Source organism: Bos grunniens, chromosome 15 (assembly GCF_055505025.1).
Source record: "Bos grunniens cultivar Pamir isolate PY7600 chromosome 15, Bosgru_T2T1.0, whole genome shotgun sequence".
In the NCBI taxonomy this organism is placed as follows: Eukaryota; Metazoa; Chordata; class Mammalia; order Artiodactyla; family Bovidae; genus Bos; species Bos grunniens.
Genome location: NC_141179.1, coordinates 30,183,090 through 30,203,847, shown reverse-complemented (window position 1 = coordinate 30,203,847; position 20,758 = coordinate 30,183,090). Strand labels below are relative to the sequence as shown.

The 20,758-nt window shown below is 48.9% G+C and overlaps 2 protein-coding genes across 7 annotated transcripts; both read right to left on the bottom strand.

Annotated features, from left to right (window-relative positions):
• HMBS (hydroxymethylbilane synthase) lies at nucleotides 1-7,323 on the bottom strand. The gene is made up of 14 exons (XM_086339624.1): nucleotides 7,129-7,323; nucleotides 4,659-4,712; nucleotides 4,235-4,307; nucleotides 3,821-3,870; nucleotides 3,676-3,731; nucleotides 3,216-3,293; nucleotides 2,963-3,040; nucleotides 2,773-2,848; nucleotides 1,527-1,640; nucleotides 1,245-1,283; nucleotides 1,001-1,120; nucleotides 731-784; nucleotides 511-597; nucleotides 1-422 (listed from the first exon to the last, which is right to left on the bottom strand). The coding sequence occupies exons 1-14, from the start codon at nucleotides 7,159-7,161 to the stop codon at nucleotides 249-251; spliced, it is 1,086 nt and encodes a 361-aa protein (XP_086195750.1). The 5' UTR covers nucleotides 7,162-7,323; the 3' UTR covers nucleotides 1-248.
• A 3,146-nt stretch (nucleotides 7,324-10,469) lies between these two features.
• Nucleotides 10,470-20,732, bottom strand: VPS11 (VPS11 core subunit of CORVET and HOPS complexes). 6 transcript variants are annotated; one of them, XM_086339598.1, is made up of 16 exons: nucleotides 20,448-20,732; nucleotides 19,404-19,664; nucleotides 19,171-19,318; nucleotides 18,693-18,856; nucleotides 17,840-18,087; nucleotides 16,904-17,105; nucleotides 16,372-16,523; nucleotides 15,318-15,504; nucleotides 14,514-14,660; nucleotides 14,015-14,203; nucleotides 13,751-13,912; nucleotides 13,185-13,324; nucleotides 12,890-13,092; nucleotides 12,591-12,762; nucleotides 11,117-11,339; nucleotides 10,470-10,990 (listed from the first exon to the last, which is right to left on the bottom strand). In XM_086339598.1, the coding sequence occupies exons 2-16, from the start codon at nucleotides 19,548-19,550 to the stop codon at nucleotides 10,826-10,828; spliced, it is 2,649 nt and encodes an 882-aa protein (XP_086195724.1). In that variant the 5' UTR covers nucleotides 19,551-19,664; nucleotides 20,448-20,732; the 3' UTR covers nucleotides 10,470-10,825. The 6 variants fall into 6 exon arrangements, with proteins under 6 accessions (XP_086195724.1, XP_086195725.1, XP_086195727.1 ...); XM_086339599.1 differs by having other exon boundaries at nucleotides 19,171-19,306; XM_086339601.1 differs by having other exon boundaries at nucleotides 19,404-19,511.
• Nucleotides 20,733-20,758: the final 26 nt, after the last annotated feature.

Sequence of the window (20,758 nt, the reverse complement as noted above, 5' to 3'; positions counted from 1 at the left end):
CACCTTTAAATTTGGTTTATTAGTAGAACTGGTTACATTCAAAGGCTGTGGCTTATTACTAAGATTTTTTTTTTTCTCTAGAGAGGAAGCCCCCACCTGGGGAGGCAAGGCCCCTCGGTGAGACAAGTCTCTGGAAGTCTCTGCCCTGCAGTTCAATCCTGTGGGGGTAGTCACTTCTCAGGTAGCAGAGGGCTGGGATGTAGGCACTGGGTGACCAGCAAGGCAGGCACCTGTGCCCCACAGACCAATTAGTGGGCTTCATTGAGCTGCCGTGCAACATCCAAGATGTTCTTGGCTCCTTTGTTCAGCAACAAGGTGGCCAGGCTGATGCCCAGGTTCTCAGCAGCCAGCTGGGGTTGTCGTGGAATGTTCCGGGCAGTGATGCCCACCAGCTGTGGATCATCTTCAGGGCCATCTTCATGCTGGGCGAAGGAAGAAGGGTTGGATTTGGTGAGAAGGAAAGGGGAGGTAACATAAAGATGTGTTTCCCTCCCCTTGCAGCCTCGGCACCTGGACAGGGACATGGATGGTGGTTTGCATGGTGTCTTGCATGGTCTCTGCACCATTCAGACTCCAGACTCCTCCAGTCAGGTACAGCTGGGAAAGAAAATGGCTGCCTCAGTAAATTGTAAGAGAGAACTACTTAGAAACCTGTGCTCTTCATGGTGGTGGATACACAGGGGAAATGCCAGTTCCTTCCCTGCCCTGCCACCCATCTTCCCCTGCTTACTTGCCCATCCTTAATAGCTGTATGCACTGCCACTGGCACACTGCAACCTCCTTCCTGCAACAAGTTCTCCCTGTTAGCTTAAGATCCTTATCACCACCCTGCAACCAGAGCCCAGAGACAGACTCCCGCCAAGGACATAACGGAAAATGAGGCAGGGGCCCAGACCTGGGTCCTGTCCATTCTTAATGAGTTATGACTAAATACACAGCAGGAGAAATCTCCCCATTACCCTTCCTAATATCCACCCCTCCACAGGAACACAGGTCCTACCAGGTGCCTTAGGAAGGATCGTTCAGCAATGCAGCGAAGTAGAGTCTCAGGATCGTGCAACACACCCACCAGATCCAAGATGTCCTGGTCTTTGGCTCGAACTTCCACACCCAGAGCCCCCTGATGGGAAAATAGCCTAAGATACCAGTACCAATCTTTCCCCAGCCAATGGAGCTAAGGGACAGAACTTGGTTGAAAACAAAAGGAGGAGACAACAATACATGGCTTCCGTGGTCAAGCATACCTGACCCACAGCATACATGCACTCCTCAGGGTGCAGGATCTGTGGGGGCAGAAGAGGCAGTCAGAAGGGTGGAGGTAGGGGTGCCCAGAAGCACACAGCACTGAGTTGGGGTTTCCCTACCTACAGAAAGCCTGGATAAGCAAAAGTGGGAGTCCAGCCTCTGAGCCCCAACCTTGCTAACCTGGGTCTCATTTCCAGCTTCCACTGGCTAGAAATGGGTATTCAAAAAGAATATAGGCAGGAAGGAGATGAAGGCAACTAGAGAGGAGAGAGGAAACCTACCTGCCCCACCCGGTTCTGCCAGCCCATGCGCTGCAGGCCAGCTGCGGCCAGGATGATGGCACTGAACTCCTGCAGCTCATCCAGCTTCCGCAGTCGCGTGTTGAGGTTTCCCCGCTGTGGAGAGACACTAAGGACCACAAGCTTTGGGCAGGCTGGAGCCTGACGCTGTTTCCTCTGCCTGAGTCCCTCTAGCTGCTAACTTCTCACCTTTTGAGTTCTCAGCTTGGTGACAACTGCTAACACTTACTCATACTTGCTATATGCCACACACTGTTCTGAAGCGCTTTATATACATCAATTCATTGCATTTTCACCACAGCCCAAGGGTGAAAGAGTAGGCAGTAGTATTACATCTCCATTTTACAGATGAGGAAATGATAGAGGTTTTAAGTTATTATATTTAACCTTACCCAAGGTTACAACACCTCTAAGAAGCCTTCCTTGACCCTCAAGTCTGTGTTTAGATGTTCCAGCTAGAAGCCTCCAGAGAATTCTCTACTTTCTACATTGAAGGACTTAGCAAATATTACTTTGAAAATCAGCTTTACAAACATAACTGTAAAAATCAAAACAATACGGTGGAATATAAAATAAAAATGGATTTATGATTACCAAAGGGGAAAGTAGTGGGGTAGGGATAAATCAGGAGTTTGAGATAAGCTGATACAAACTACTACATACAAAACAGATAAACAACAAGGTCCCATGGTATAGCACAGGGAACTATGTCCAATATCTTGTAATAAACCACAATGGAAAATAATATGAAAAAGAATATGTATATATATATATAACATATATATATATATATGTATAACTGAATCACCAAATCACCAAAAATTAACACAACATTGTACATCAACTATACCTCAATTAAAAAATTTAATTAAAATGGAAGCAACTGCCAATCCCACTGCCTCCATGTAATCAATATTCAGCATCACTCTGTATTGTCAATGCCTGGTTGTCTGTCTCCAGAACTAAAATGTAAACTATGTTAGGATGGACAATGCTGATCTTGCTCACCATATCCCCAGTGCCAGGCACTTGCTTGGGGCTAAGAAAACATGAAAGGATTATGAATGGATGGATGGATAGATGGGTGGATGGATGAATGGGATGACATGCAGTCCACTGCGTTCACAGTCCACTTCCTCTGGAAGTCCTTCCCTCTCACAACTCCCAGGGCCCTCTGGACTTTGTCTTCCTCCTTGGCTGCTGCCTCCTCCCTTCTCTGAAAGGATACAATACTCTTGAACTCCAGATGTGGGAACTTTCTCTGCAGCTGGGCTGCTCTCCGCAGGGAGCTAGTTCCTACCACACTGTGCAGAGAGATGGTTTAAAATGAGATTTAACTCTAAGCAGGAACTGTTCTGAAATCTCTTCCTTCCACCCCTCCATCTGCTGTACATATCCCAAGATGCCTGTCCACTTACCTCTTCTCTGGCAAGGTTTCTAGAGTCTTCCCAACAAATTTTGGGTGAAAGACAACAGCATCATAGGGGCTCTCCCGCCTGGAGATGGAGAGGTCATAGAATGAGGGAGAGATCTCAGTTCAGGTCACTTCCAGTCTTTCTCAATAGTCAACTAACTAGCATTTTCTGAGTTTTCTGCCATGCATGACATTCCTCAGGTTAGGGGAGACAGCCTAGAGACAGAAAGCCAAGTCCTAAAGGGCAGAGCTCTTACTTGCAGACAGCTCCAATGGTGAAGCCAGGAGGAAGCACCGTGGGCAGGTCCTTCAGCGAATGAACAACTAGGTCCACTCTAGGGAGATGGGAGAGAGGCAAGAAGAAGGGGTCTGAGCAGCAGGCCCTAGCCCTTCTCCACTCACTCCTGCTTGTATGTCACTGGTGGAGCCCAGAGCAGTTCAGGAAGCAGGCATTTCTGAGACCTTGGGTCCCTGAGACTTGCTCCCCCTCTTCTCTTCCCTCTCACCCCCCTCCCCCAGCCAGTCCAGCACCCCAGGCAGCCAGAAGGCTCAGATCCAGGACTCTCTCCTTTTCTGAGGCCTGAAAAACTGACATATGAGCCCTGCTCTAGCCTATCCAAGCTTTTAAGCCCAACAGTCTAGCTGACACCCAGATGTGATGTGCACTGGGGTCCTAGTGAGAGCTTGGGAGGGCGTCATGCTCCCGATTTCACTTACTCATTCCTCTCCAAAGCATGCTCCAGCTCCTTGGTAAACAGGCTCTTCTCTCCAATCTGCCAGGCAAGAAAGAACTTCAAGGTGAATCTTTGGGGGAAAGGAAAGAGGACGAGGGAGGAAAGGGTTGGATGAAAAATGGTGCTACCTTAGAGAGCGCGGTATCAAGAATCTTGTCCCCCGTGGTGGACATAGCAACTGAAGAGAAAGTCAACCAATTAGATGCTCATGGAACAGCATTTATTGAGCCCCTGCTAAGCCCAGCACTTGTGCTAAGATTGGCAGTGGATACAGAGGCAGAAAAGCACCAGATCCCTGAGAAAGTACAATCTAAGAGGAAGACCAGACGCAATCATAAAAAGACACAAAGCAGAAGATATTAAAATGCTAGGCTAGCCCAGGTAAGCGCAAAGCTGGAGGTGTTCAAAGGAGGAATGGGCCCTCCAAACTGGGGATAGCCAAGAACTCTCAGAGGCAATGGGACCAGGTTCTGGTCAAAGAAAGCCCCCTCCAGGGGGATAAAAGCTTCCAAAAAGCTTCCATTCCTGTCCAGAAAACTCACTTATTTCAAACTGCAGGCCTGGGTATAAAGCTTTCAGCGTTGCCACCACACTGTCCGTCTGTATGCGAGCCAGCTGTGGGGGGAGAAATTTAGGTTAGCCCTGTAGTCTGGCCACTGCCCTAGGCTCAAATCCTCACAGGGTCATAGAGATCCTGAAGGGATTGGAATTCAGAGAGGGCATTGAATGGCTACCTAGGAAGGGGAGGATTCTGGACTGGGAGTCCTCTGTACCCCAATAACTTCCCCAGCTTAGGGACTATCTCTTCACAGAATGCCATCTGTCATTCTGCATGGGATTTAATGCTCAGTCACCCCATTTCCGCCATCCCCAGGCTGCTGAGAACCCTCTGGGCCCCCCAATTTATAATACTATGAACACAGAACTCTTCTGACAAACCTCCTCCACCCTGGTACCTGCACTAACCTGGCTCTTGCGGGTACCCACTCGAATCACTCTCATCTTTGGGGTGTCTTCTTCCTGCAAAAAAAGTCCCCAGGTTACAGTCCCCGCTGCTGTTCAAGGTCCTCAAAACCTTGTCCAAGAATCAGACTCACTGGCTTGGAATAAAGGAACCTCAGCCCCTTCCCTGTGGCCACGTGAGCCTCAGAGTGGGGAAAGACTCTCCAAGACAGTCCCTTTACCTTCCCTAATACCTTCTGCCTCCTCACAGATCCAGAGAAGCAGAGACCAGAGAGAAGCGATAGTAGGACCCGCTGTTGCTGTAATGACAAGGACACTAAGCCCTGAAGCTCATCTAAGCAAAGGCATCAGGAATGCTGCACTCAACCAGGTGGATAGAGAGATAAGGCCCATCAGCCTGGCCCCAGAGAGGGTGGGCCTGCAGCAGGCAGGGGCAGGGCAGCTGGGGCCACACAGGGGAACTTGCGCTGAGTCACTGAGGACAAGTTCAGCATCCCCAACAGAACAGCTTCAAGAAAGCTTCAGTGCTACCTAGATACTATAAGACCTACCCCATAGCTGCCACACTATGGATCCTGTAATCTGGTTGGCATGCACATGTAAAGGTCTGGGGCCAATAGATCTGACATATAGTCCTGCTCAGCTTCTTGGCAGGGTGACCTTAAATTCACCATCTTGTTTTTCATCTATAAAGTTATTTGTTCATCTATAAAATGAAGTTTGCACTCAAGTATCTTCTGCTTTTGATATTCTATAAGACTAAGAGGATAAGCTGTCTAATGTCCCTTCACCTAGAATGTGGCCTCTGATTTCACCAAGAAGGAAATATTAGGATGTCATAGACCAAGCCAAGAACTCAGTGGGACACACCTCTTCCTCTTGTCAGCATATCTTGGACAAACGTATTCAGTGCCAACCAGGGAGAACGGAGTTCTCCAGTCTGAGGTCCTATTTCTTTCCAGATCAGACAATAGCCCCTACAGACACTATCAACTTTCCCTATTCTGGAATCTTCATCCTATGGAGTTCTTCTGCAGCCAGGTATCTGGGGCCTCTGTCACTAGAGGAGGTAACAACTGGTTGCTCTCAGACTTTAGTCTGCTCCACGTCTATCACTTCTCCAATAAATAAACTCTAGGGTACCCCGAGCAAATTAGACTAAGCTCGAAATGCCAAACATGGCCACTAAAATTCTGGGCCACAAGGAGCCCACAGAAACATCCCAGAAACTGCTATGTTCAAACAATCCCTTAATTTTATTGATTCTGCACAGCATATTCAAGTCAAACTCTTCCAGTAAAAAGATCCTTATCAAGTACGTATATACTAGAGCTATTGCTATTAAGCTTCATAACAACTTAACAGGCAGAGAGGAACCATGTTACAGAAGCAAAGGCTGGCTGTGAAGAGCCAAGCAACTTGACCAGGGCCACAGGTTAAATCATGGGTGCATGCATGTGCAGGCTCGGTCGTGTCTCTTTGTGACCCCATGGATTGTAGCCCACCAGGTTCCTCTGTCCATGAAATTTTCCCAGCAAGAATGCTGGAGCAGGTTGCCATTTCCTACTCTAGGGGATCTTCCCGACCCAGGGACCGAACCTTTGTCTCCTGTGTCTCCTGCACTAGCAGGCAGATTCTTTACCACTGGGTAAAGAATTCTTTACCGCTGAGAGCTGGAATCACATCTTGTTACTCCTAGTCCAAAGCTCAGGTATGTCAACAATGGCAAAGAATCCTATTCCTTACCAGCAGGTAGTTCAGGAAGAGATAAACTGCTGCCCTCCTCCTTTCTTATCTCAGGCTGACTTTGGCCTCACCAGCTCTGCACTTTGCATCTGCACAAGCCCAAAGCTAGGACCCCAGGCTAAGAATAGGAAGGCTCGAGGGCGCTCCCCACCCACAAAGGTAGTAACTCAACGAACGGTGCCTCAGCTGGGGAATTTTGAGTGTAGGTTGGGGCTAGGTGGCCGTTAACAGGAAAAAAGGGGAGAAGGTGCACTTCCAAAACGTTTGAGTGTAGTGCGGAGACTTAGAGGTACGCTCTCCTCTCTCGATCCTAATTGCCTCGGACCTGTCTCGAGTGAAAGGATCCCATGGAATAGCACCCTGTCTCGTGTACATGAATTTTCCTGGGTTGGGTCACTAAATCTAGAGCCGTGGACTCCAGGCCTCATGATGCCATTCAGATCCCCACAGCAACGAGGTTCCCGTTCGAGACAAATCTTCTGCTCTTAAGTCTGTCCCCAATGTTCACAGATTCCCCCAGGGCAATACGGATTTTAAGGGCAACCCAGCAGCAGCAGCAGCTACTGGCCCTTTAAAAACTATTCGGGCCAAAGCGGGGGGGGCGGGGAGGGGGGGGAACAGATAACCCTCCCGACCAATGGGCGACGGAGAGTGGCAACTTGGGGCCAATCGTTGCACCGCTAGTGCGGAAGACTGAGGTTGAAAGGGTCACCGGCTCTGGACTCACCGCTGTTGCGGCCGCGTTGCCATTACCAGACATGGCTGTGCTCGGCAGCTAGGCCCGGGGCTGCCGCCAACGTCCTCCGGTGTCGGGGAAGCCGAAGGCCCCTGCCGGCCGGACACTGGGCTCGCGCAGGTCTCCAGCTTCTCCAGCAGCCACACACTCCCGGCTCCGCTAAGGGACTGCGTCACTTCCGGCGCCGCCAGACAGGGCGGGACTTCCCCTGGGCGGGAATTAGAATGATTGCGACAGCGAAGACCTTACCTTGGGTTACCACCGCTATTGATATTGCAACCTTGCTTATTTAACTTAAATGCAGAGTACATCTTGCGAAATCCCGGACTGGATGAAGCACAAGCTGGAATCAAGATGGCCGGGAGAATGATCAATAACCTCAGATATGCAGATAACACCACCCTTGTGGCAGAAAGCAAAGAACTTAAAGAGCCTCTTGATGAAAGTGAAAGAGGAGAGTGAAAAAGCTGGATTAAAATTCAGTATTCAAAAAACTAAGATCATGGCATCCAGTCCCATCACTTCATGGCAAATAAATGGGGAAACAATGGAAACAGTGACAGACTTTATTTTCTTGGGCTCCAAATCACTGCATATGGTGACTGCAGCCATGAAATTAAAAGATGCTTGCTCCTTGGAAGAAAAGCTATGACAGACCTAGACAGCATATTAAAAAGCAGAGACATTACTTTACTGACAAAGGTCTTTCTAGTCAAAGGTATGGTTTTTCCAGTAGTCATCTAAAGACGTGAGAGTGGAACCATAAAGAAAGCTGAGCGCCAAAGAATTGATGCTTTTGAACTGTGGTGGTGTTGGAGAAGACTCTTGAGAGTCCCTTGGACTTCAAGGAGATCCAACCAGTCCATTCTAAAGGAACTGAATATTCATTGCTAGGACTGATGCTGAAGCTGAGGCTCCAATACTTTGACCACCTAATGCAAAGAACTGAGTCATTGGGAAAGACCCTGATGCTCAGGAAGATTGAAGGAAGGAGAAGGGGACGACAGAGAATGAGATGGTTGGATGACATCACCGACTAGATAGACATGAGTTTGAGCAAGCTCTGGGATTTGGTGATGGACAGGGAAGCCTGGTGTGCTGTACTCCATGGGGTTGCAGAGAATCGGACATGACTGAGCGACTGAACTGAGCACCCCTACTCTCCAAGGCTGGCTCTGGTCTTCATTGTTTGAGACCCAGGCCCAACTGTTCATTTTTACCTAGCCAGGAGTACTGATGTCCTGTGGCTAAAATACGCTCCCCAGATTTAGCCACAAAATAAGTTGTCGTCCCTGCTGCCCCCCAAAAGTTAAGTCAATAAGCAAAAGTGGGAGGCCCCGAGAGGAAAAGGATATTAAGCCCTACTGTGCAGGGCTGTGGACTTCCCAGGTGGTGCAGTGGTAGAGAACCCGCCTGCCAGTACAGGAGACACAGGAGGTGCGGGTTGGAGCCCTGGGTCCAGAAGATCTCCTGGAGGAGGAAATGGCAACCTACTCCATTAGTCTTGCCTGGAGAATCCCATGGACAGAGGAGGCCGGTAGGCTATAGTCCAGGGTAGGCTACAGTCCAGGGCGTCTCAAAGAGTCCAACATGACTGAGCACCCATACGTGTATGGAGGGTTGGAAGTAAGGCTACTTGAGCAATTTACCATGCCCGCAGGCTGGATTCAAAACCTACAAATGAAAAGGGCCTGCTCTTGAAAGTTAATCATCCAGAATTCTACAGCTTTATCTCCTTAGTTGTGCCACAAGCAATTAGTGCAGCTTATGCAGTGCTTCTGCTACAAACCTGAAGTAGGCAACATTTTTATTTAAAAATGTTTTATTTTTGGCAGGGCTGGGTCTTCATTGCTATGTGGGCTTCTATCTAGTTGCAGTGAGCCAAGGCATTTCTATTTTTAAAATGAGTCAAAACTGGCTCAGAGATCAAAGGTCATGCCTAAAGACAAATAACTGTGAAAAGGGAGTGCCAATACATTATTAGTGTTAGCCAAGAAAGGGCTAGTTAATAACGCTTTACCATTAACAGCGCTAACCGTGTATTAACCACTTCCACAAATGTGGACACCTGTCATCCATACCAGCCCCTGAGGGCTAAAAGTGTCTGTAAACTTGACTTACCTGTGTGTGTTTCAAAAGCACCTAGTATTTGACAGAGATGTTTTACAGCTGATATGGGGTGATCAAGAGCCCCAAACCAGCCCCAAAGCAGATGAGACCTGGTGGTGTCCAAAGCTACCTTTTCTTCAGCACCTTGCCAAGATCCCTGCCCAAGAGGGGCTATCTATACACTAGTAGGCACAATTCCTGCTGTCTGCAAAGCAGCATGGAAGACTCATGCCCAGGCTGCCCCCCAAAATCTCTGCCCCTTTCCTAGCCTGACCTGTCTGCCTCCTATCTTTTGAATTCCCTTACTCCCCTCCTTGCAGGGAGGTGTCTTTAGAGCATGTGCTCTCTCTTCTCCATTCCTTCATCAATGAATAAAGTTTCTGCTCTGCTATACCAAACTTGATTTCTACTGGCATTTGCAACTTCAAGCAAAGGATCCATTGAGGAGTTACCAACCTGCTGGGGACTAATAACACACCCATTGATTGGCTCCTTAAAGCTTCATAACAGCCATACCAGAAAGATGTTGTAATTCCTTACGCATAGACGAAGACCTGAGGTTCAGAGAAGGTTCAGAATTGCCCTAAGTGAAACTAGGATTCAAGCTCTGGACAGCTGATCCAAAGTCTGTATTCTCAGCTGCTACCAATGTAGTGCACTCCACCTTTTCTAAATACTGTCTAAACCACAATGTCCAAGTTACTTCTTTTAATCAAACAGACCCACAGGAGCAATTTTCCAATAGGCAGTGTAACCCAAATGACATACAGACACCCGTAACAACACAAACTTCAGCTGACAACTTTCGAGAGAGAAAAAAATGTTTCATAAAGGCCCTTTTTATCCTGCTTATCATCTGGTACTAAATACAGCAAGACACCAACCCACCCATTATGAAGCTTCAGTCCAAGGCCCCTCACCAGAATCTGCCTCCTGCCTGAATACCTAGTCCACACAAGAACCACAGAGACCAGCCACACTACAGAGCAGCCTTAGTCCAGGCTGCTCTTGGGTCTCAGGCCTTAGCCTTTGCAGACGTTCTTCAGTAAACTGAACTGTGCTAAATGCCAGAGGCCCGACTCGTTACTGGCATGAAGTCTCCTTAACATCATCTTTAAGGAACTCTATAGGAAAGGAAAGGACGCTCTAGGAGAGCAGAGGGAAAGAAGTACATTTTGCAGTTAAGAATCACCAGGAAGTCTCCACAATAAATCCTTCAACCATGAAATCATTATATGCTTTTATTTATAGACTCTGGGAGCCAGGACCCAAGCACAGCCTGGTGCTCTTGGATAGAGAATAAAGCAGCTATTGTCCAGACTCTGAGGTTACTGAGGTACCCTCCCCCACTGGTCTGGAATGATCTACACTGCTCAGAAAGGCAACAGGAGGAATGGCGGATTGGCCAGCCAAAGGAGGAGGCAGGAAAAGAAAGTCCCCTTAAGTCCTGAGGGCAATGGCATCAGATGAGAGGGGGGTCCTGGGCAGGTCTCCCCGACTCCTATGCAACAGCTCTGTCTCTGTACCCCTGTGTCCCTGCTGCTGGGCCTCTACCATCACACCCCTTCCCACTAGCCGCTTAAGTGCCCCTCCTGGCGTGCATGAGCAAGTCCCGCTGCAGCCCGGCCTCCAGGCTCGCAGTCAGTCGGGCTGTGGGCGGGTCGGTCAGCAGAGTCAATTTGTTGAAAACACCTCGGCCAAAGTAGTCAGCAATCACAGAGAAGCTGTCGTTGGAGCACTTGAGCTGAGGAAAGAGAAAAGGTCGGAGTCAGAACTCAGAGGCGGAGGAAAAAAAAAAAAACAGTAGCCCTCCAGCACTCCCCGCCTCCCAGTGGGTGGGGCAGTCATGTGGCCACGCCTCCCTCCCCACCTGATGCTGAAACTGATCGTGGAGATCTCGCTTCTGTTCCTGGGCCCGGATCATATCCATGACCTTGCGGTTTTCAGGGAGGCAGGTGGGGCAGTCAGCGTCACTTTCCGAGTAACTCTCAAAGCAGTGTTGGTGGAAGGAGTGGCCGCAGAGAAAGTGGACTGAGGGCAGCTCCAAGGCACTGTTACAGATGCTGCACTTGGTCTTCTGGAAAATCTTTGGACTACAGGCAAGGGAGACCAGAAGAGTGGCAAAGAATGAGGGCAGGGCCAGGAGCCATGTGGAAAGAGGAGACAGCTCGACGAAACAAGAAGAGAGACGTCTCCATTAAGGAACGACAAGGACTCCCTTGAAGGTCCAGTGGTTAAGAATCTGCTTGCTAATGCAGGGGATACGGGTTCAATCCATAGTCTGGGGCAACTTACCCTGTGCCCTCCAATTACTGAGCCCATGCTCTAGAGCCCACAAGCCGCCAACTACAGAAGCCCACACACCCTAAAGTCCATTCTCATCAACAAGAGATGCCACCACAATGAGAGGCTCAAGCACTGCAACTGGAATAGCCCCTGCTCACCACAACTAGAGAAAGTCTGTGTGCAGCAACAAAGACCCAGAGCAGCCATGAATGAATGATGAATAGGAACTATGAGGCCCTGTTCTTCCTACCACCTAAAGGAGGTCACAGGAGGACCCCATGCTGGGCCTTCAGGGAGTCTCAGCATGCTCCCAGCATGTCCATCCAATCCATGGGGGGACTGCTATCTCTCTTTCAATTTCCCCTACTGCCACTAAATTGTCTTTCAGGTCTTAATCGCATGTGACCCTTTCCCTTTCAATGAGACCTTTCCTGGCCACTTTATCAATTACAACACACCTAAACCCCTCACCCTATTCCTCTTCCTCAATTTTCTCCTTAGAACTTAGCACCATGGAACACACTACAATAGTTTGCTTATTTAACACGTTTACTGTCTGTCTCTACCTCCACAACATAAGCTCTGTGAAGGCAGGGATTTTTCTATGTGTTAAGAATGGGGCTTAAGACAAAATGGACTCAGTAAATATTGATGGAATGAAGAAATTGGACAGGACTTAGTGACTAAAGAACAATAACAAATATTTTATAAAGCTAATGGCAAAGTTAAGGGTTAATATCTACTATAAATACTTGTAAACTATCCACTTTTTTGTCAACGTTTTTTACTTCCAAGGGCTTCCCACCACAACTTAGACGTGTGTTTAGGAAAGGTAAAATACAGGCATATCTAGAGAGAAAAGTACCTGCTACAAGATAACAAAACCCAATAAATCATCTTCTATGTAATAAATCATTCTTTGGAATTCCCCCATTAAAACAGATCTTCAAGAATGAAATGTTGAAACTCACTCCATATAACCTTTGTGTGTAAAAAATGACACCCTGTGAAGAACAAGCTTATCCCTGGATACCTCTACACTCCTGGATGCCAAGTACCTTGCCTTCAGCTCCTGGATCTCCTGGCGGATGCGGGTGGTCTCCTCTCGGTAGCGCCGCACCCGGAGCTCATCCTGGGCGATCTGCTGGCTCTGTTTCTGCAGTTTTTGGACCAGGTAGTCCCGGATGACAGACAGGGTGGCCGTGGAGTTATGGGCCAGGGTCTGCACCACTGAGGTGGGAGGAAGCAAAACCATGAAGCATGCAGCTTTCTGGACAGAGCTGAAGAACCCCTGCCCCAGAGCCCGACCGCCAGCAGCCTGCACCCACCTAGCCACCCAGCCCACCCCGCAGAGTACCTAGAAGGGGCGGCATGAGGTTCTTGCTCTCGATGTGCTTGAGCACAGCCGCCACGTACTCCTTGCAGTCCTCCTCCTTGCGGGCAAAGTAGCTGAGTGCCTGCTCCCACAGGGAGGGCTCCTGCTCCCCGTGGCGCTCGCACACAGCCACCACCTGCCGGTACTGCTCGTGCTGCATGTGGTAGTGCATGATCTGCTGGAACCTGCGCCAGGCGGGGTGTGCGTCAGCAGCCGGCCCTCACTCGGGCGAGTGGCTCAGCTCTGCCCCCTCCCCTGAGGACCCCCTGACTCTTACAGTTTGCCCTGCTCATAGAGGTAAAGGACTCCATCCTGGAAGTCGTGCATCTGGCAGAGGACCAGGGCCTTGTCAAAGACATCACAGAAGCGGCCACTCTTCAGTAGGGAGATGGCCTCTGCGTGAAGCTTCTCTTTGACCTAGAAGAGGAGGGTGGAGCTGCCGGACTTTAGGGGAAAAGTGACCCCTCAGCAAGTCAACTACTCTTCCCCTCACTCCAATTTCCTCTTTTTTCTCTCCAGTATTTATTTAGGCTGTGCTGGCTCTTAGTTGCCAGGGAAGGCATGTGGGATCTAGTTCCCTGACTAGGGTTTGAACCCAGGCCCCCCACATTGGGAGTGAAGAGTCTTAGCCTGCCTAAAACTCTGGTTTTAGACCAGCAGTGAAAGTCACTCAGTGGTGTCTGACTCCTTGCAAGAAAGTCTTCAATTTCCTTTTCATGGGGAACCATTTAGCCCCTCAGGGTGAGGTGTTATTGATCTAAAGCGAGCAGCAAGTGGCAACCAGGGAAGAAATGGAAGTGCTGTCTTTTTCTCAACACCTCTGGTGGCTCTGCCAGGCCTCACCTGCGGATCCTCCTCGTGGGCCCAGTTCTGGAGTCGCAGCTCAAGCAGCGTGTCATAGATGCCCTGCGGGGAGTCAGGCTGCACCTCACTCATGTGCTCTAGGAACGCTTTCAGCTCTCGAGGGTTGTTGGCAAAGATGGGGATGAACTCCTCCGAGTTGGCCTACGATGGCAAGGGATGAGAGAGGAGGCCAAGTGAGTGGGCCTACCCATGCCCCTGAGATGACCCCCATATGTTCAAAAGCCATTCTCCCCGAGGCCTTACCCTGCAGCCTGGAGCCTCCCTATCACCTCGGCCTTCAAGGCTAGGCCGATAGTCGGTACAGAGTCCCTTCAGCAGCTGGGTCGTCTGCTCTGGTATATGGTGCATGAGGATCTTGCCATAGCGTTTCATGTTGCTCTCAGCCTGCTCAAAAGGCAGCTTGCCAATATACCGGAGGGCTTCCTGATAATTCTGTGGGGACAGAAAGGGCAGCAGAATTGCATGCTCCTGCCTCACCCATCAAAACACACTTTATTTTTATTACTATTTTCTTTTTGGGGCTCCCTGCGTGGATTCTCCACTTGTGGCGCATGTGAGCTCAGTGGCCCCACAGCATGTGGGATCTTAGTTCCCTGACCAAGGACTGAACCCATGTTCACTGCATTGGAAGGCACACTCTTTAACCACTGGACCCCCAGGGAAGTCCCAGGAGACACTTTCACCATCCCAGGGATATACCAGAAAAAGAACACGACCTGCCTGAGTCAGGAAGCTCACCTACCTTGATGTCCTCTAGCTGGATCTTCAAGTACCACTCATGATGAGCATGGTTCTCAGCCAAATAGAGGGCGTGAGAGTAGTAGCCAGCCTGCCGGAGGACCTTGATGGCTGTCTCCACATCAAAGTGGACTTCACTCTCACTCTTTGTCTGTCAGGAAGACATAAGACAAAACCATTCACAGAGAGGTTGTGGCTGGAAAGGAAATATGCATCTCATTCTAAGACCAGATTCTTAAGGTAATAGTAAGGTGGATTTTTTTTTTTTTGGGCCACACCAAGTAGCATGTGGAAACTTGGTTGTCCCACACCAGGGAGCGAACCCATGCCGCCTGCAGTGGAAGCAAAGTCTTAATCACTGGACTGCCAGGGAAGTCCCCAAAATGATGCTTTTAAAACATAGTTATCCTGCCTCTCCGTAAGTGTTCCTCTGCCTCTACTGTTAGAGGGATGCCTCTGGGGACACTGGGCTTCCTGGGGCTTAGATACCAAGAGAAGTTCTGGCATCAAGAAACAAAAGTGGGGGAATTCCCTGGCGGTCTGGTGGTTAAAACTCTACGCCTTCACTGCTGGGGGCCCAGGTCCAATCCCTGGTGGGGGAATGAAGATCCCACAAGCCGCACAGTACAGCAAAAAAAAAAAAAAAAGAGGGGAGACAGGAGAGAACTCACAGAAAAGACTATTTCTCTTCCTTGCCTACAGACCAGAGGACCAGAGGATTCTGGTCCCTAAATACAGGCAGCTCTTCCCTCTCCCTGCAGTCCTGGTGAAGCCCCTCAAGGAACCCTCTGCCAGCACCACCCTGCACCTTGATGAATTCCTCCAGCTTGGAGCTGTCCTTGAGCTTGGTGTAGCAGTTGAGCAGCAGGGTGGTGTGGTCGGCGTTGGCCAAGGACTGCCGATGTAGGGTCTGCAGGTAGGCTGTCAGGTTATGGATGCGCTGGGCATCGAGGAACTTGCGGATCACGTACGATGGCTCCAACTTTCCAATGGTTCTAGGGAGACACAGGTGTCAAACAGCATCAGGATCATCATACTTCTCAAACTTTCACGTGCGTAGGAATCACTTGCAGGTCTCAAAATGCAAATTCTGTTTCAGCAGATCTGGGGTGAGGCATGAGACCCTGCAATTCTCACAAAATCCCAGGTAGTATCGATGCTACTAGACTGGGGACCACATGAGCAGCAAAGCTCCAGAACACTGGTTTTTAGACTTGACTGAAAACAGGAATTGTAGAGAGGTTGGCAAAGAACCTAGACAGGGTCTTAGAACTCTTCACTAGGTCAAAAAACTAATTAGTACCAAGGAAAAAAACTGTGGAAACAAGAGATGAATACCCTTTCCCCTTTAAAGAATTTGATCAAAATGAGTATTAACAAAGGCCAAGCTAACATTTAAAATAACAGGTACTTTTCAGCTCAACTTCCTTGAGAGCTTTCCTGATAGCTCAGACAGTAAAGAATCCACCTGCAATGCAGGAGATCTGGTTTCAGTCTCTGGGTCGCAAGGACCTCCTGGAGAAGGCTACCCACTTCAGTATTCTTGCCTGAAGAATTCCACGGACAGAGGAGCCTGGTGGGCTACAGTCCATGGGGTCGAAAAGAATCAAACACAACTAGTGACTAGCACTTACACGTATCATCAGCTCAACTGCACACTGGTCATGTAGCATCTGACCCTAAATACTCCCTTTCCAATAAGGTATACTGTCTCCTCATTTGAGGCATCGCAATTTATGTAGGAAAAAGGACAATTCATGATGGAGTCCACCGCCCACCCCAGTCCCCAAGTGCAGGTTTCAGTCTAGCTGGCTCTCTGTTCCCGCATCCACAGGTATATCCTAAAGCGCCTCCAGACTGACCGGATATACTGCTGGACAGCACCATCATGGTTGCCCTTGCTGTAGAGATGGTCCCCATACTGCATGAAGATCTGGGCCAACCCATCGCTGTCCAGATGCTGGCTCTTGGCCAGGTTAATTGCCATCTCAAATAGGTTCTTCTTAAACAGCATCTGGAAAGGAAGAGAGATTAGAAAACTGGAAGAAGCAGGCCTGAGAAGACACCTTCCCAGAATGCATCCACAACACACAAGCCAGGCGGTTATGAAGTTCCGGTCAGCCTAGATCTTAGGGTGAGACCCCCAGACACCCCCGAGACTAACATCAGCTCACCTCACTAAGTTCTCTGCAGTCAGGCAGAGTGGACCCCCACCCACTGCTGCCCTCTAAGGCCACATCCCAGGCCACTGACCATGGAATCTTACCCTAAAGAGGCTAAGTAAGGCTATGACCCAAAGGGAAGGAAACACCCTGGCCAAGGCGACTTGGGGAGTCTGTTCCTAGAGCCGTGTCTGGGTGCCCATAGCCAGCTCTGGGAACCTGGTGGCCTTGCCTCCAGTTTGGTCTGTGTGTCCTTCTCCTGCAGTGCGTGGACCCGCCCATCCCGCGTCAGCACGTACAGGGAGCCCCACTCAGCAAGCACATCCACTACATCCTCAAAGACAGCGCTATAGGCTATGAACTTGTTGCACAGGTCATAGATGTTGAGAATCTGTTTGTCAGAGCTCTGGGAGTCCCGGCTGGTAAACTCTGACCTGTGTGGGAAAGAAAAAGCACCAGATATTTATCTGTACCACCTCAGTCTTAGCTCCCCTCTATTTCCTTTCCCCTGACAACTCTGGTGCTACCTATTCCTCCCAGAACAAGTCACTGCTAGCAGCTCATCCTGCGATACACAGCATGGTGCTGGCAGTTGTTGGAAGAGTATGTGTAGACCTGGAGTCACCTTTAAGGATCCTATAATTAATACAGGCAACAGACTGAAAACTGAAGTACATTCCAACACCTAAGATTTAACAAATAATTAGTGCCTGGTATATGTAGTCCACTAGGCTTAGTACTGAATGAAAACTAATATCTGACAAGGATCACCTGCATCACGCTGAAGATTCTGTCCCACTTTCTGATGACTCAGAAAAAAAAAAAAAACACCCCGTGTTGCATCTCCCAGCACTTTCCAATCTCTCCACTACTCAATCCCTTATTCCTCTACCCAATTCAATTCGCCCAAGTAATTAAAAAACCCAATGCCAGGTCCCAAATTCCCTGGAGCATTCTAGTGCAAAAGGACTGCTCAGCAAATGTCTGCAGCAAAAGCACACTTTTCAGCCGAAAAAAAAAATGTTATAACTGAGTCTAGGTGTAAACACGTCTACAAAAAGTACAAAGTAGGAAGTTGACAGGATGTAGGCATTAGGAATTTGAAATCAGGTTAATTCTAAGGAACAAGCCCAGCCCACTCCCTTTTGCTTCTCCATAGAATCCTTACTTGGGAGAAACCTTCCGGTCACGGGAGACAATGACAAGATAGCCTCTAAACCAGTGAGCGATGAGTTTATGGCCTTCAAAGGCAAAGCAGGGCCCACGTTCATCAGGCTGGTACAGATAGACACATTCATCCCCTGCCACTATGAACTGCAGGTCCTGAGAAGGGTCGCTGAGGGCTGAGCAGCGCAGGCCACAACCATGGGTGTCCAATTCCACACGAGGATAGTCCTTTCCAGAAACTATGTAGGACTGTGAGAAGTAAGACAGGGGTTAACTGGCTCCCTCTGAGGAGGTGGCATCTAAATGTTCCCAAAGGTATCCCCACCTCCATACTGGCTCTCTTAATTCTTAGCACCTTAAGACTTTACCTGGATGCTTGCCTTCTCCATTAAATGGGCCATTACCATCAGCCATCTACTAAATATATAAGCAGAACCCACATTTTCTTCCTCTGTATACACTATCACTACTTACTACAGATATTCGGCAAGTAAGAGAATTTTACTGCTTTATCAGAAAACTCTGGCTGAAAAGAAAACAAAACTATTGGTGTGAGTAAACTGTTATCTTAGAAGCACAAGAACCAAAGAAGTAACTTGTCCAGTGGCACTTAACAAGCCTATTAGAAGAAAAACTTATGTCTTCTGCTACAAGCCCAAGAGTTCTCTTCCTAGCTCTAACTCTTCCCAGTCTCCTAAGTAAAGAAATAAAATATTAAGTTAGGCAAATGACTCAAGGCTGTATGATTAAAAATATAAGAACCTCTTTTGTCAGTTCCTTACCCTAGCCCCCTGAGCAATAAAAGAGCCTTTCCTACTTGCCCCAACAGTCATACCAGGAGGCGCTGGTCATACCTGAACATTCTCAGTTGTCACAACAAACAAGTGAGTGGTCTTTCCCGCTTGGCGAAAGGCCAGTCCAGTAACAGGATAGCTGCCCTTGTGTAAAATCTGGGTCTTGCTATGTCGGTCCCGAGTGATGTCCCCTTTGTTCAGTGTAACACTGCCATCTGTGAAACCTGCAGGAGAGCAGGGAACAGTATTTTATTGAGGCTGAAAAGGCACGGAAGCAGAAAAAAGACCTTTAGAGGCACTTTTTAGAAGTGACCATCTTTCTCCTCATACCCAACTTCTCCAGTGGTTACCATGAGGATTAGGACTCACGGACTCATTTTCAAAGAGCAAAACTAAATGCTATCCCATCCCAAACTTTAAAATCTCAAAAGGCCTCACTTCAGTACAAAACGGTCTCCTGAAAATGAGCTGTAGAAGCAACTCTGAAGAAAATCTATAAAGAATCATCGGGTGTTAGCTTTGCCTTCTTTCTTCTTACCAATGGCCATAAAGTTGAGATTTTCATGCACAGTCAAACAAGATACAACAGTCGGTTCTGTCCCCGGGATGGCAGGGAAGATTCGAGTGCAGAGTGGATTACCACCATCTCTCTTCTCCAGGTTCCAGATCTTTACCTGGGGACAGATCTCAGATGTGTGAATGATAGTCACTCTCCAGCAAATACTCATTCCCAGGCCTGTGGGTCTTTCCTGTTTCTTTTCTAGGACTCACCAGGGGGTTGATGCCCTCTTCGTCCTCACCAACAGAGGCCAGAATATTGTGCTGCTTCAGCTGGTACAGGTGTGTCACCCGTAGTTTGTAGGCCTGGAAACCCGTAAGCTGTAGGGAGCGGGGCAAGAACCAGATCTGGCCTTCCATATGTGCAGAGCAGTCAAGGAGCCTCCTTTCCAAGGGGAGATTCTTACATTTAGGCCAGAACGCAAATAACTACCCCCAGGGCTTCCCTGGTGGCTCAGATGGTGAAGAATCCACCTGCAATTCGGGAGACCTGGGTTCGATCTCTGGGTTGGGAAGATCCCCTGGAGGAGGGCATGGCAACCCACTCCAGCATACCTGCCTGGAGAATCCCCATGGACAGAGGAGCCTGGCGGGCTACAGTAAATGGGGTCCCAAAGAGTCGGACATGACTAAGCACAGCACAGCACCCCAGTGGCTCAGCTAGTAAACAACCCACCTGCCAATGCAGGAGACACAAGAGATAGGGGTTTAAACCCTGGGTCAGGAAGGTGCCCTGGAGAAGGAAATGGCAACCCGCTCCAGTATTCTTGCCTGGGAAATTCCATGGACAGAGAAGCCTGCACTGGCTACAGCTCATGGAGTTGCAAAGAACTGGGCATGACTAAGCACACATGCACAATAAAAAACAAAATCTATACAAGTGTTTAAATTTTTCAAGGGTTTTTCCATATATCATCTCTGGAAACTCCCCATTTTAAAAACAGTAGAAAGGCCAGAGTTTAGGGGCAGCACCCACAATATGGGCTGGGGAGATAATGACACCTTACATATTCATCTTTTAAAATCAACTTGCATCTGTTCTTTTGATCGACCTTAAAAACAAAAACCTTGCCCAACTGTTATTTTACGCCCCTTTTGCAGATAAGGAAATTGAAGTCCAGAGAGGTTAAACGACTTGCCCAGGATATTCGCTCATTTGGCAACAAGTTAAAGAGAACGGACTTCCTCCTTTCTTCCCTCAGACCACAGAAGGAACACCGAGCGCCCATCTAAAGGAAACTGGCCCGTAACACGAACCCTACTGACGGACAGATTCCATCTCAGCTGGATCTCTTCAGGGATTCGAGGAGGGAAGGAACAGCTCCAGAAGAAGGATATCTCCAAAGACTAGGCTCCCTCGGCCTGAGTCGCAGACTGTGATGCCAGGAGGGAGGCAAAGGAACTTGGAAGCAGCGGGTCCAGAGGCAGGCGCGGCCCCGGGAGCAGCCCCATCATTGCCCTGTGGCTCCTTCACCAGCTCCTTGTCGAAGAAAACGAAGCGCCGCCACTGCAGGTAGGTCGCCATCTTGGCCGAAGGTCCCCTCCTCCGGGGAAGAGGTCACATGACA

What these genes read in the sequence shown, in the direction of transcription:
- HMBS (XM_086339624.1), bottom strand. Translation starts at nt 7,161, where the DNA reads ATGTCTGGTAATGGCAACGCGGCCGCAACAGCG. An exon ending in CATGCTTTGGAGAGGAATGA is followed by an intron (nt 3,294 to 3,675) that starts GTAAGTGAAATC and finishes CCATCTCCCTAG; the next exon opens with AGTGGACCTAGTTGTTCATT. An exon ending in GATCCTTCCTAAGGCACCTG is followed by an intron (nt 785 to 1,000) that starts GTAGGACCTGTG and finishes AACTTGTTGCAG; the next exon opens with GAAGGAGGTTGCAGTGTGCC.
- VPS11 (XM_086339596.1), bottom strand. Translation starts at nt 20,715, where the DNA reads ATGGCGACCTACCTGCAGTGGCGGCGCTTCGTTTTCTTCGACAAGGAG. An exon ending in TCTCAACTTTATGGCCATTG is followed by an intron (nt 18,857 to 19,170) that starts GTAAGAAGAAAG and finishes GCTCTCCTGCAG; the next exon opens with GTTTCACAGATGGCAGTGTT. An exon ending in TGACAACTGAGAATGTTCAG is followed by an intron (nt 18,088 to 18,692) that starts GTATGACCAGCG and finishes TACTTCTCACAG; the next exon opens with TCCTACATAGTTTCTGGAAA.